The 14,072-nt window shown below is 39.4% G+C and overlaps 1 protein-coding gene across 4 annotated transcripts in view; it reads left to right on the forward strand.

The window, feature by feature from the left end:
* prkcea (protein kinase C, epsilon a) overlaps positions 1 to 14,072 on the forward strand; it is a 616,772-nt gene that overhangs the window by 344,521 nt on the left and 258,179 nt on the right. For all 4 annotated transcript variants that reach the window (XM_059985743.1, XM_059985740.1, XM_059985741.1 and 1 more), the window contains exons 4-6: positions 8,197 to 8,231; positions 10,552 to 10,637; positions 12,365 to 12,494. In XM_059985743.1, the coding sequence (XP_059841726.1) occupies positions 8,197 to 8,231; positions 10,552 to 10,637; positions 12,365 to 12,494 (251 nt within the window). The remainder of the gene's footprint in view (positions 1 to 8,196; positions 8,232 to 10,551; positions 10,638 to 12,364; positions 12,495 to 14,072) is intronic.

The raw sequence follows: 14,072 nt of genomic DNA on the forward strand, positions 1-14,072 counted from the left end.
ATGACGTGATTGTCACTGTGCAAAAATTCCAGGAAATATGCAGGGGACAGCATTAATCATTACATAAGTTGTCCCCAGGCTTCCGATCATTTGAACTGTGCATAACACAAACAGTTTACCTCAGAAATGTGGCCATCATGGAAATTGCCAGCAGGCAGAAGATATCTACCAGCCCCACAGCAGTCATAAAGTCTATAACTTTACTCCTAATGCTCATTTGTATGCATTGACTGTACATACCTTGGATGTTTGTAATCTGGGGGGGAGGGGCTGCCTATACATAGCATTTTTTTTACCTTGCAAAAGCATCAGACTTAATTTATTGAGAGGTATAGTGAAGAATTTTTCTAAATTTGTCTTCACTCATTAAATGATCTGCAATTTACATCTGCTGTGACAGTGAAAGAGGTAATCTATCTATCCTCTGTTTTCATAACCTGTCTGCAAACTTTGGCACAGCTGAAAAAACCATTCCACTCCAACACTTCTCTATTGACAACCAGCTATAATCAGACATAATAACTTTACAAGGCTTCTCTGCAATAAAAGATACAAGGGGCTAAATGAGTCAGGAACAATACCAAAATGCCAGATAAATTAGCTTCTAGCCAACTATTGGACATACAGACAAGCTACAGTTAGATTTATCCCAGCTGTGATAGCCTTGCTTCTGTTCTTTTGGCAGCTGTTATATTTTACATATTTGTGATGCTATCTCTAGTGACACATTGTTCTAACACTTGGCCTGAACAAAGAAATATATCCTGCAGAATAAATTAAGATACTGCTTTTGTTCCTGCAGGTAATCACCATTATAAAAATACAGTTGCGTGGTACTTCCTTTGAAAGTATGGCTTGGATTGTTTCCTAAGAAGGCATTTTAGTTTTGGTCACACTACCATACTTGTTGGCTATTCTTTGACTGTCTCTGGCTCTGAGAATTTAATCCTGTCTTGATAAGTCAAACTGTTTTATTACTAAAGATTAGAGTTATCTTTTGCTAATGAAAGATGAAGTTGGCTGAAGGTTTTTATTCCACCCCATTGTTCCTTTTACATTATACTGTTTTTAAACTTGCACATTTAAACTGATGGAAGTAGGCAGCAACTACCCTCTGAAATGGTGCCACAAAACACTCCCTTCAATAACACTGGACAAAAAGTTTTTTCAAAAGTATTGCTTCCTCAGAATTTCATTTGTTTATGATAGAGCACTTGAAACTGAACACAAATATAATTTCAGATGACTTGTATCACATAGGAATTTGGAGAAACACGAAATTAACTTCTATTGAATACAGCACGTTTAATTGCATAACGGTGCTGACACTTTGCAATAGCTCAATTAAGCTAAAAATTTTTTGCTGATTTTTATTTGTAACTCGGTGTCTGAGGCTTCTCACTTCAGTGTCCAACAATAATCAGCCAGCATTGATGGATTCCAGTTGTTTAATACTGTTTCTCCATGACTGCAATGTCCTGGTGAAGCCTTTCACCATCCTCATTACTGACAGCATCAGGATTTGCAGGGAAGATGTCTGAATGAGAATGCAGAAAATGAATCTTCAGTGACATGTTGCACTTCTTGGTTTCATATACTTGAAGCATTTTGTCAAGCAGCTGCACAGAGTTTGGTGCTTTGTAGCTGAAATGTAAACTTTCAGCAACATTCTTGAATGCAGTCGATGTGAATTTCTCCTGTCCTACTAGATTTACTTCGAATTGCCTGTCATTGATGACCTGTTGGATTTCTGGACCTTAATCTTGGCAACAGTTATTCTGACCTGAATTATGAATTGAAATAACAAATGTAGGCGAGATAAAAAAAAAGGTGTGTGATAGAGAAATTTCATGGTGATTTTCATTATCAGCAGCCTAAGTCCATAGAATTCAGGAAGCCAGATCTTAGGTGTCCAGTGTAATTGATGAAATAAAAGTCTTCCTAGTGATATGCAAAACTCTTGAATGAATAGAGACAAACTTTAAGTGCCAGTGGTTTAAATAAAATATGCAGTAACCCGCTTTCCTTTGAATTATGTCATGCATTAACTCACTCATTATTAACTTCCTCATTTCACAACTTCCCTGAGCTACAGATTTCTTTTTTTGAGAATTGTGGTGCAAAGATAACACTATGAGTAGCTGTGAAAAGCAAATACAGATTATCTTTTGATTAATGTAACTGAGACATAATCATGAAGAAAGCTTTCAAAGATAAAAGCAGTATCACATAATATATTTTAACCTTCCAATTAAAGGCACACCGAATGCCAGAGTAGAATGCCGCAGGGTTGTTTGACTATTGGTCTTTACTAAATCAGTCTTTACTGGTAAGGAAGGTAGCAAAGCAGATCTAATTTCATAAGCTCAGTTGGTTTATTAATAAATCGTTGTGCAGCATGCCAAAGTCTGTTTCATCGGTACTTGGATGTTTAATAGCACACGTCATTGAACTTGACCAAATTGGGGGTGTAGAGTGTGAGAGCACACAGTCTTTTTCCAAAGAAAAGGGAACCAAAAGTTTAGAGGGCATAAGTTTAAGGTGAGAGGGGAAAGATTTAAAAGGGGCCAGAAAGGGTAACTTCTTCATATAGAAGGTCGTGCATATATGGAATGAGCTTCCAGACAAAGTAGTTAAAACAGGCACAATAATGACATTTAAAAGACAGTTTGCTAATAAAATATTAAGGTAAGATTTGGAGAAATACAACTCAAGCACAAGCAAATGTTATTATCTCAGATGGGCACCTTATCTGGCATTGTTGTGTTGGTCCAAATGGTCTGTTTCCATGATTTATAATTCTCTGTCTCTAGTTGACGTTATCTTAGGAATAACTTTTTGTGAACTGTGCTACTACAGATCATTCTGAGAAAAATAGGAAAAAAGTTCAAGACAGACTAGATGGGCTAAAAGGCTTGTTTCTATGCTACACTTTGCTATAGCTCTATGACTCTATGATTCTTATCTGGGACCAGGTTTGTGGAATTGAAGGGAAAATGTGCTTAGGGATTAAGGAGAGGAACTTAAATTGAAGGACTTTGGGGAGTGGCTCAAATGGTGGTGGAGCTTGCAATTGTTCAGAGGCAGTCAGTGAGTTGTGTGTCAGAGGTCACAGGTCAGGGCGAGCCCAGTACATTGTGGCCTCAGTTGCAGTGTGGAGGAAGTGACTGCATTAGGAGAGATAAGTCAGGGTTATGCAACAGACAGTATAAAGTACTCAATCAAATTATTAAAAACATAGAAAATATATAGCACAATACAGGCCCTTTGGCCCACAAAGCTGTGCCGAACATGTCCCTATTTTAGAACTACCTAGGCCTTACCCGTAGCACTTTATTTTTCTAAGCTCCATGCATCCATCCAGGAGTCTCTTAAAAGACCCTATCGTTCCCCCCTCCACCACTGCCAGTGACGGCCCATTCCACACACTCACTACTCCCTGCGTAAAAAACTTACCCTGACAACTCCTCTGTACCTACTTCCAAGCACCTTAAAATTATGCCCTCTTAAGCTAGCTATTTCAGCCCTGGGGAAAAGCCTCTGACCATCCACATGATCAATGCCTCTCATCATCTTATACATCTTATACATCTCTATCAGGTCACCTCTCATCCTCCGTCTCTCCAAGGAGAATGGGCCAAGCTCACTCAACCTGTTCTCATAAGGCATGCTCCCCAATCCAGGCAACATCCTTGTAAATTTCCTCTGCACCCTTTATATGGTTTCCACGTCCTTCCTATAGTGAGGTGAACAGAACTGAGCACAGTACTCCAAGTGGGGTCTGACCAGGGTCCTATATAGCTGTAACATTACTTCTTGGCTCTTAAATTCAATCCCACAATTAATAAAGGCCAATGCACCTTATGCCTTTTTAACCACAGAGTCAACCTGCGCAGCTGCTTTGAGTGCCCTATGGACTTGGACCCCAAGATCCCTCTGATCCTCCACACTGTCAAGAGTCTTACCATTAATACTATATTCTGCCATCATATTTGACCTACCAAAATGAACCAGTTCACACTTCCCTGGGTTGAGCTCCATCTGCTACTTCTCAGCCCAGTTCTGTGTCCTATCAATGTCCCGCTGTAACCTCTGGCAACCCTCCACACTATCTACAACACCTCCAACCTTTGTGTCATCAGCAAATTTACTAACCCATCCTTCCACTTCCCAATCCAGGTCATTTAGAAAAATCACAAAGAGTAGGGATCCCAGAACAGATCCCTGAGGCACTCCACTGGTCACCAGCCTCCATGCAGAATATGACCCATCTACAGCCACTCTTTGCCTTCTGTGGGCAAGCCAGTTCTGGGTCCACAAAGCAACGTCCCCTTGGATCCCATGCCTTTTACGTTCTCAATAAGCTTTGCATGGGATACCTTATCAAATGCCTTGCTGAAATCCATATACACTACAATCCATATACACTACATTAGAACATTGTGTCTAAATCTAGGAGTTTTCATGAAGGGATATAACTTCATATTGATGTTGTTGAAAAAGACAACATTGTGTAGACTAGTTATCTACTCCTTATAACTCTTCAATGACAATAACAACATTTTGTGTGGTTAATATAACAATATTCCCATATCTAAAGAATTAAGATGCTGGTTTTGAAGAGGATTCAAAAGGAGATAACTGGCTGAGTTTGAGAAGTGAATGCTTGATTTGAACCCTCTGTATTTGAAGACTTTGGCACTGATGTTGGGACAAAGCAACAGGAAGATAATGTTGACAGCAAGGAAGCAGAGAAGATGAAAAAGATGGACACATTATTCCTGGCATTTCTGAAGATAATCCTGTCTATTTTTCACTGGAGAATGAGGGGCTTATGTAAGGTCAATGTAGACAGTCATTTTCCCAGAGACAGGGAATCAAGTACTAGAGGGCAAAGGCTTAAAGGTGAGAACAGAGAAATTTAATAGGAACTTGAAAGGTAATTTTTTTCTGGAAAATGCATGTACAATACAACTCTTAATAATCGCCTTCTCCCGATAGCTATAAAAACCACTGGATCCATAGAAAGAGAAGACATCACCCTCACCCTCCCCACGTGAAAAGGAAAAGGAAGCAAAACTCACAAACCCCAAGCCCCCTCCCCACCAAAAAACTAAATGATTGCCCACAAGGAAAATGACAGCTGGAATACCAAACACCAACTCCCCCCCCCCACCCCACACTAAACCCAGCAGAGCACCCATTTGGAAAAATGCAGCCAGAACTTCAAAAGCTGCAAACCTCCAAACCCTGCACTCTCAGATAAAACGTGACACCAAACCGCCAACCCCCTCTCCTGCAAAAGAGAACAACACCAAACCCCCAAGCCCCTCTCCCACACACAAAAGCCAACAGATCGCCCACACAGGAAAAAACAGGAAGGCACCCAACCCGAAAAACCAATCGGCACCAAGAGAGAAAACAAAGAAGACGTATAAACTACAGTCCGATAATCTCGTAAGTCTCAGAATTTCAAAAACATCCTCCCACCAGAACCAAGGAGAGTGGCCTCTCAAGCTCAGTCCATCCAGGAAGAGCATCCGCCACGCAACTGACCTGCAGCCTTCCAAATGCTGCCAACCCGTGGCCTCTGTGGAGAGCTAGTCCTGACCTCCTCCTCATTCATCCTGAAGCTTCCCCAAGGCTTCGAAATGGAGGCAACCATGGTCCCTGTTCTTCTGCTGGAGGCAGCCCGTGCTCGCAGTCCTCTCCAGGGGCAGCAGAGTGCCAGAACTCTCAGTCAAACTCCCAATCTGAACATCACAGGCTCCTTCAGTCTCCAAACACAATCAGGACAAGAGAACAAGCAGAAGGCATAGAAGAAGTGAAATAATTGAAGACATTGGCCATCTGGAAGATGTTCCCAAAGAATGGTTGTTCGCTGGCACCATCTTGACCGGAATTTGTTAGTTGTTACTGTGTTGTCTGTTATGGTATTGTCGTGTGTTTATGCTTGGCACCGAATCACGATCAATTCTGGCGAGTTTTGTGTACTGGCAATAAAGTGATTCTGATTAGACTGAAGTACTTTTGAGGAAAACATAAGGCACAGTAGCCTAGTGGTTAGTGCAAAAACGAAGTGTGTTATGGTAGCATCACAGTCAGTGCAACACTATGGCATCTGAGTTCAGAATTCATTTCCTGACGCTGGCTGGAGGAAGTTTGGGTCTCCTTTCTTGAGCATGTAGCTTTCCTCCGGGTGCTCCAATTTCCTCTCACAGTCCATACAAGTACTGAGTGGTCAGTGAATTGGTCATTGTAAATTGCCCCATGATTAGGCTCGGGTTAAATCGGTGGGTTACTGGGTGGTGCAGCTCAGTGGGCCAAAAGGGCCTGTTCTGCGCTGTATCTCCAGGTAAAAAAATAAGCCATTTTCATTTGAGAATGTTTGTATTCTTTTCTTAAATAGGAGGAGAACCGGCAAAGCACTGGAGTCAGAATTCATGGCTTCACATGGCCCAGAATTCAATATGTCGTCCCACTTCTTGTTGCTTTTAAACTTTGCCTTTGTTTTTGATGCAGTATACTCTAGGATAAGTCTGTGCCAGTGATAAAACCCTTTAAATGGAAACATTTCAGCAGCAATTCCATATATTCTGTAATTGGAAAGTATGTTTAGTAGATAAGTTATTTCACTAAAATTTAATGTGATGTGTGTATTTTTGTTAGTGTATTGGTGTAATATCACTATATTAATTATTAATTCATAATATACTATATTTTATAGAGTATAAATTTTCTTAGCTGCTACCGAAGTAATATCTGCTGGACTTTTGACTCTGAGGTCAATATTCCCAAGTTTTACCCCACCAGTGAGCAGGTGAAACAAACAGCTTTTCTGGGAAGGAAGCTGACACCAATCAAAAGGCACTTTACCAAGTCTGGGAAGAGTTCATTAACAGCTTGCTGGTTTCTTCTAGGATTCATGACGATAAATTTTGCATAGTTAGCTGTGGGGGAGAGAGCAGCGAGTTTCTCATATTTCATGTCATCTCTTGTATATCTATCGCTCTTAATTGAAATGAGATTGTCACTCTCTGTGGAGATCTTTGCAGGCTTTAATTTGCAATGCAGAATGCAAATTATTTGATATTCATTAGCATATAAAGCCTGCAGAGCCAGTTACATCTAAGATCCTGTCATTTCCCAATTAATTTTTTGGGGCTACAATCAAATTGCTTCAATATATAAACTTGGAGTGCTCAGTTCAAACAGGCCATGGCAACTTTTCTGTATTATTGTCCACCAATCCAAACAAGCAAATTATTATTATGAATATCAACTGCTGAAGGCATAAAAATATATAAAATTTTTAAACTACTAAACTACATACTGCCCATTCCGCTGCTGGCATTTAGCACAGCAATGAAGGTCCTCCATCTCTGGTGGTGCTCAGGGCTTCCTTCATCAGATCAGTAGCATCCTCTTCGTTTTCCCTACTCTCAGTCTCAGAAGTGCTGGGTGGTGACTCATGAACACCATGGTACTCCTCTACCCTTTGACCTGTTTGACATGGGTGACCTTATCAGGAGCCAAAGCATAAAGCCCTGACTTCAGCCAACATAGCTCTTCAGGTTATTGAGGCACGCAAGCCCTCAAACCCTATGACAAGGTTGTGGTCCTCTTGAAGGCTTTAAACTGTGTAAAGAGGCATAATTTTACATCACTATTTCAGAGTGATCTCAATCAACTTTGATATAACAGACAGACATACAGACAGACATACTTTATTGATCCCGAGGGAAATTGGGTTTCGTTACAGTTGCATCGACCAAGAATAGTGTAGAAATATAGCAATATAAAACCGGGAATAATTAAATAATAATGTAAATTATGCCAAGTGGAAATAAGTCCAGGACCAGCCTATTGGCTCAGAGTATCTGACATTCCGAGGGAGGAGTTGTACAGTTTGATGGCCACAGGCAGGAATGACTTCCTATGACGCTCAGTGTTGCATCTCGGTGGAATGCGTCTCTGGCTGAACGTACTCCTGAGCCTAACCGGTACGTTATGAAGTGGATGGGAGACATTGTCCAAGATGGCATGCAACTTGAGAAATTTATAGATCAGCATGAGATATGTATAGGAATATGAAATTCTGAAAAATATTTGTACATACAAAGATTGTGTTTTCGAGAATGACACTGTCAGTAACAATTTTCCAATTATCTAACGTGTTGCTCTGTTTGTTTACAGGGGAGTAATAGGTAAACAAGGATACCAGTGCCAGGGTAAGAGGTGGCTCTCAAATTCTTGTGCTATCAAGTACTCAATATTATCATTGTTTTTGCTGACTATCCAATGACTTAATGGGATGTGTGCCAAAACAAAAGTGTAGACCAATGTCGCTAGGTTTCAGGATGGTCAATATTGAATTTGTGAAATTTATCACCATTTACTTGTGACAGGAAATCATATAGGAAATGTTCTTATTAATATTGGAACAGATTGCTCCTATCTGAAAGTACCAGCAGAAAGAAATATTTACTTTGTCAATTGAACACTGGTTGAAGATCTATTATGAATGTGGCCGATGGCCATTTTTGCTTTCAGTCCAGTACCAGTAGAAGAACTATGAAGAATCAATGAAAGTGGTTGGAAGATTTAATCATAAATGTTTCTATTTAACAGGGTTATTGAATTATGTATTTCCTGAACCTTCCAGAAGTTGCTAATGTAAATATCAGTGAATTGTTTACAGGGAAGTAAATACCACAGCGGGTAGGAAGGGAAGAGAATAAATAATCTCAAATTCTGGTAGATTAACAGGTAAAAGGTAGAAACATATCTTGTATCTGAGAAAAGCCTTTACTATTTTGGAATGGTAAATGTAAATGTTGAATAAAAAATAACTAGTTAAAGGAAATTACTGGGGAGAGGTTGTCATGCATGTGAGGGAGTATCTATATTCTTTTTCTTGCTGGGTGGGATTCCTGGAGAATAAATGTAGGCCCACAATTTATGAACAATTCTGAACCAAGCATAATGTTATTGTCTCACGCACTGCCACCGCCCGCCCCCCCCCCCCCCCACCCCATCCCCAGTAGTTGCTCTGTCCACCTTTCTGTGTTGGTCTTATCCAACTGTAGGATTTAACTAATTTATGTTTTTTAATATACACTTATGTAATTTAAAGATTTTTATTATTATGTTTTGCAATGTACTGCTACCACAAAACCTCAAATTTCACGACAAGAACCAGTGATATTAAACCTGATTCCAAGTCTGTGAATACTTTCAGCTCTGGTTATGAACCAGTTAGTGTCTTGTGCAGTTACAAAGGCAAGTATCCAGTACGGCTTATTTCCTTCTCACTCACAAACCCCCCAGCTTATCACAACACTGAGATTTTCATGTTCTTCTCCACATCTCTGTCCCCCAGCAATTGAAGTGCAGGCTATGGCCCACTTTGCAAAAGGGATTATTTGAATATTTTATAAATATATGATCAATCAACTAATTTTCTATCCATACTCTAGTTAATATTTTAGATTAATTTTCTGTTGTAATGAAATATACCCAGGATTGATTTAATCAACTTTCAGCCTTCTACTGTTCAGCTGCATTTATCCGATCCACAAATTGGATATTTTCTGAGAGAAAGAGCTCCCGGCAATTTACGTTGAAACAAGAAATCCAAGTAGACTGTTCAACAAAAATATTCTGGCAGACATAATTAACAGTATTTTCCCCCTTTGTGCTTATAGCAGATGTTGAGAAATTGACCTTAAATCTGAGGTAAATTGATAAAGTGTTGACCTGTGTTAATATATCATTCATTTTACTGGCACTTTAATGAATTAAAATAGAAGCTGGCTTCTTTTTCCCAAACTGTCTGCCATTTAGATAATTGCAGCAACAAGAACATTGGACGTAATTACAGCCCACGGTTCTTTCTGTGCATGCTATTGTTCTTTTGTAAAGAACAAAGCATCAGAAACAAATATTGTTCAGCTCATTTGTCCAAGATCAAGTTTGCTTGATGAATTTTAGAATATTTTATTGAAACTGAATGAAGCTGCCCTTCCAGACACAGTGACACACTTCGTTGGATTGATAAATTGATGGGTCATAGTGGATAATCAAGGCCAATCCGAAAAGAAGAAGAAAACAGTGAAGTAAATCGGGAATGATTAAGTGCAGCTAAAATAAATGTGGTCAATAAAGCAGAGAACATAAAATATGTAGTTCATACTACAATAGTATTTTGATGCTCATGAATGATACTTTTCAAATTAGAACAGAAGGGATGAAAATGCCAAATTGTATTTGTGATGGGATGCAAAATTGTCAGTGCCTTTAACTATGTCAAGTTAAAACACTTTCCACAAACTTATGATGATCATCTTACCTTTTATCATTTGTTAAGAGAAAGAAAATAAACTGTAAATTAAGCAAATGTAATAAAATCTTGATTGCTGACAATTCTAGTTGATGGATTGAATTGTAATTGCTGGTGTGTGTTGGTTCAGTTGAGGTTTTCCCCCTTAACAGATACTCATTGAGGTTTAAAAGCATTATAAACCAAGGATTTTTCATTTGCGTTTACAGTTTGCACTTGTGTGGTACATAAGCGATGCCATGAACTTATCATAACCAAGTGTGCTGGCTTGAAGAAGCAAGAAACGCAGGATGAGGTATATGCTGTATTTTACATGGTGTAATTATATCTGGTGGGATATTGCACAACCATGGTTGGGGGGGTCGCGGAAGAGATGAAGAGTAACACAATGCTTTTCTGTCATATTTTTGCAGTAAATGGCACAATTGTAAACCTCTTGTAGACTTTAAAAAGGTAATAGAATGAAGAAGGGTTGTTTTGATATCCCATGCAAAGCTTATTGAGAAAGTAAGGAGGCATGGGATACAAGGGGATCTGGTTTTGTGGATATAGAGTTGGCTTTCTCTCTGAAGGCAAAGAGGGGTCATAGACAGGTCATATTCTACATGGAGGTTGGTGACCAGTGGTGTGCCTCAATGATCTGTTCTGGGACCCCTTCTCTTCATGATTTTTATAAATGACCTAGATGAGGAAGTGGAGGGATGGGTTAGTAAATTTGCAAGTGTTGTGGATAGTCTGAAGGGCTGTCAGAGGTTGCAGCAGGACATTGATAGGATGCAAAACCGGGCTGAGAAATGGCAGATGGAGTTCAACCCAGATAAGTGTGAAGTGGTTCATTTTGGTAGGTCAAATATGATGGCAGAATATACAATTAATGGTAAGACTCTTGACAATGTGAAGGATCAGAGGGATCTTTGGGTCTGAGACTATAGCACACTCAAAGCTGCCACGCAGGTTGACTCTTTGGTTAAGAAGGCATACAGTGCATTGGCCTTCATCAACTGTGGGATTGAGTTTAAAGCTGTGTAGAACCCTGGTCAGACCCCACTTGGAGTACTGTGCTCAGTTCTGCTCACCTCACTACAGGAAGGACGTGGAAACCATAGAAAGGGTGCAGAGCAGATTTACAAGGATGATATCTGGATTGGGGAGCATGCCTTGGAAGAATAAGTTGAGTGAGCTTGGTCTTTTCTCCTTGGAGTGATGGAGAATGAGTGGTGACCTAATGGAGGTATATAAGCTGATGAGAGGCATTGACCGTGTGGATAATCAGAGGCTTTTTCCCAGGGCTGAAATGGCTATCATGAGAGGGCACAGTTTTAAGGTGCTTGGAAGTTGGTACATAGGAGATGTCAAGGGTAAGTTTTTTATGCAGAGAGTGGTGAGTGCACGGAACGGGCTGCCAGCGACTGTGGTGGAGGAGGATATGACAGGGTCTTTTAAAAGACTCCTGGATTGGTACATGGAGCTCAGAAAAATAGAGGGCTATGGGGAACCTAGGTAATTTCTAAAGTAAGTACATGTTTGGCACAGCATTGTGGACCGAAAGGCCTGAATTGTGCTGTAGGTTTTCTGTGTTTCTGTTTATCACTTGCACTGGGTAAGAGTGTAGCCTAGTTACATTTCACTTCATGTTCTGCTGCTACCTAGAAGAATTCCTCTTGCCACAAATCACATCATCACTTATCATTTCTAGTTAGTCACCTTATCTACATACAATCAGGCTATTAACATTAAGTTAATTTTATGTATATACAGCTAAACTCAATTATTTCTACATTGTGTTTTATAGGATTGCTTTTGTGTTTATATTTATAGTTTTTATGCTTATTGTATTGATTTTATGCTGCACTAGATTCAGAGTAACAATCATTTCATTTTCCTTTACAGTCATGTTCTGAACAATGGCAGTAAACAATCATGAATCTTGAATGTTTCCAACAACTGTTTGGAATAGAGTTTTCCGATGTCGGTTCAAAATTTTTAGCCGAAATGCACTATTTCTGTTTTCTTTCTGTGCAGGTGGGCTCTCAGCGTTTCAGTGTCAACATGCCTCATAAATTTAGCATTCACAACTTCAAAGTACCTACGTTCTGCGATCACTGTGGTTCTTTGCTCTGGGGTTTCATGAAGCAAGGATTACAATGCAAAGGTAAGAAATCTGGATTCAGTGTTCCTTTAGCAGGCTATCTCATATTGCAAGGATATTGAAGGCGCTAAAGTAAAATAAACCTTCTGAAACTCGCACCTGTCATGACATTCTTCTGCTTCAGATCATGAATGTTAATCATCCATCAGTTACTTTCACGTGATTACATTTTAATGATTAAGTTCTTACAGGATCATGATGGCTTTGGACAGATGACTGGCTCAAGGTGCAGGAATATTGATTGCAAAGTGACAGGCAAAAGATTTAAGGTGGATGTGAAGGGAAACCTTTATGCACAGGTTTGGTTGGTTCGGGGAGGGTTCTGATCTGAAACTCTTAACTCCTTTACATTTACCTGTATGGCAGGAATGATCTCAGCTGCACATTTTAACAGAAACTGAATTATGTTTTTCTTTGTTTTTTTTCTTTATTTGTGCTTCAGAATACTTAATGACAATTTTTAAATCCTGACTTGCCTTATCATTTACCAGAATTACCCATACAGTGGACTCATTACAATTACATCATTCACAACTAAACTGCAGATTCCTTCAGCACTGCAACAGTCTCATTAAAAAAAAATCTGTCCATCCTCAACTCTGAAATGTAGTAAACATCTCAGATAATTCTTTCGGTTGTCTTTGACTAACTTGCCCAAGTGAGGTGTCCTAAATGAGTGGGCATGGCTTTAAGGTGATGGGTAAAGAACTACAGACAGTCTGAGGAAGAGCATTTTACTCAAGGGATGGTTGCAATCCAGGAAGCACTTCCTGAGAGTTTGGTGGAAGCGGGCATTCTCACAACACTTATGAATTCCAACAGATTTGTCAGACAAGATTTTCCCTTCAGGAAACCATGCTGACTTTGGTTGTTTGATCATGCATTATTTTAAGCCAAGTCGAAACCCACCTTTCCTGTAAATGTAAATTCGTTATAATCAGATTCATATGCTACCAAAATATTTAGATGATTCTAATGATTCTAATTGGTCATGAAAAAAAAAACATTGTTTGTGGCTGCAACCTTAGAATCAGAATCAGGTTTAGGTTGTTTTGTGTCAGCAGTACATTGTAGTACCTGGTAATTTTTACAGGCTATAAATTGCAATAAGAGGTACAGTGAATTCCAGTTAATTCGGACATGTTGGGACTAGTACATTTTGGCCCAATTAAACAGCTGCCCCAATTAGCTGAAGTTTCATAGAATTAGTTAAAAAGGTATAAAAGAGATAAGCAACCATTTAACTGAATAGCAAATTATATATGAATTACCAAACAAATTAGAACACGATGAATACTACTGCACTATTATAAAACTGTGTAAAAATTTCTTAATAGTTATCAATGGAGGAATTCATCCAGTGTACACATTCTTTTGATCAGCTCAGACACCAAGTCCAATAGACTCAGTCAATGGTTGTATCCTCCAAATCTTCATTTTCACTGTAACATTCAATACCTTCAAATTTGTTGTAGTTCCTAACTTGTTGAAGTGGTGGAAGTGGTTCATTTTTACTCCAGGCCGTTTCTGGCATCTCCGAACCTGAATGCTTAAAACTATGGTAGGCTAAACGGCTCTGAA

This window comes from Hypanus sabinus, chromosome 12, assembly GCF_030144855.1.
Source record: "Hypanus sabinus isolate sHypSab1 chromosome 12, sHypSab1.hap1, whole genome shotgun sequence".
Classification (NCBI taxonomy): domain Eukaryota; kingdom Metazoa; phylum Chordata; class Chondrichthyes; order Myliobatiformes; family Dasyatidae; genus Hypanus; species Hypanus sabinus.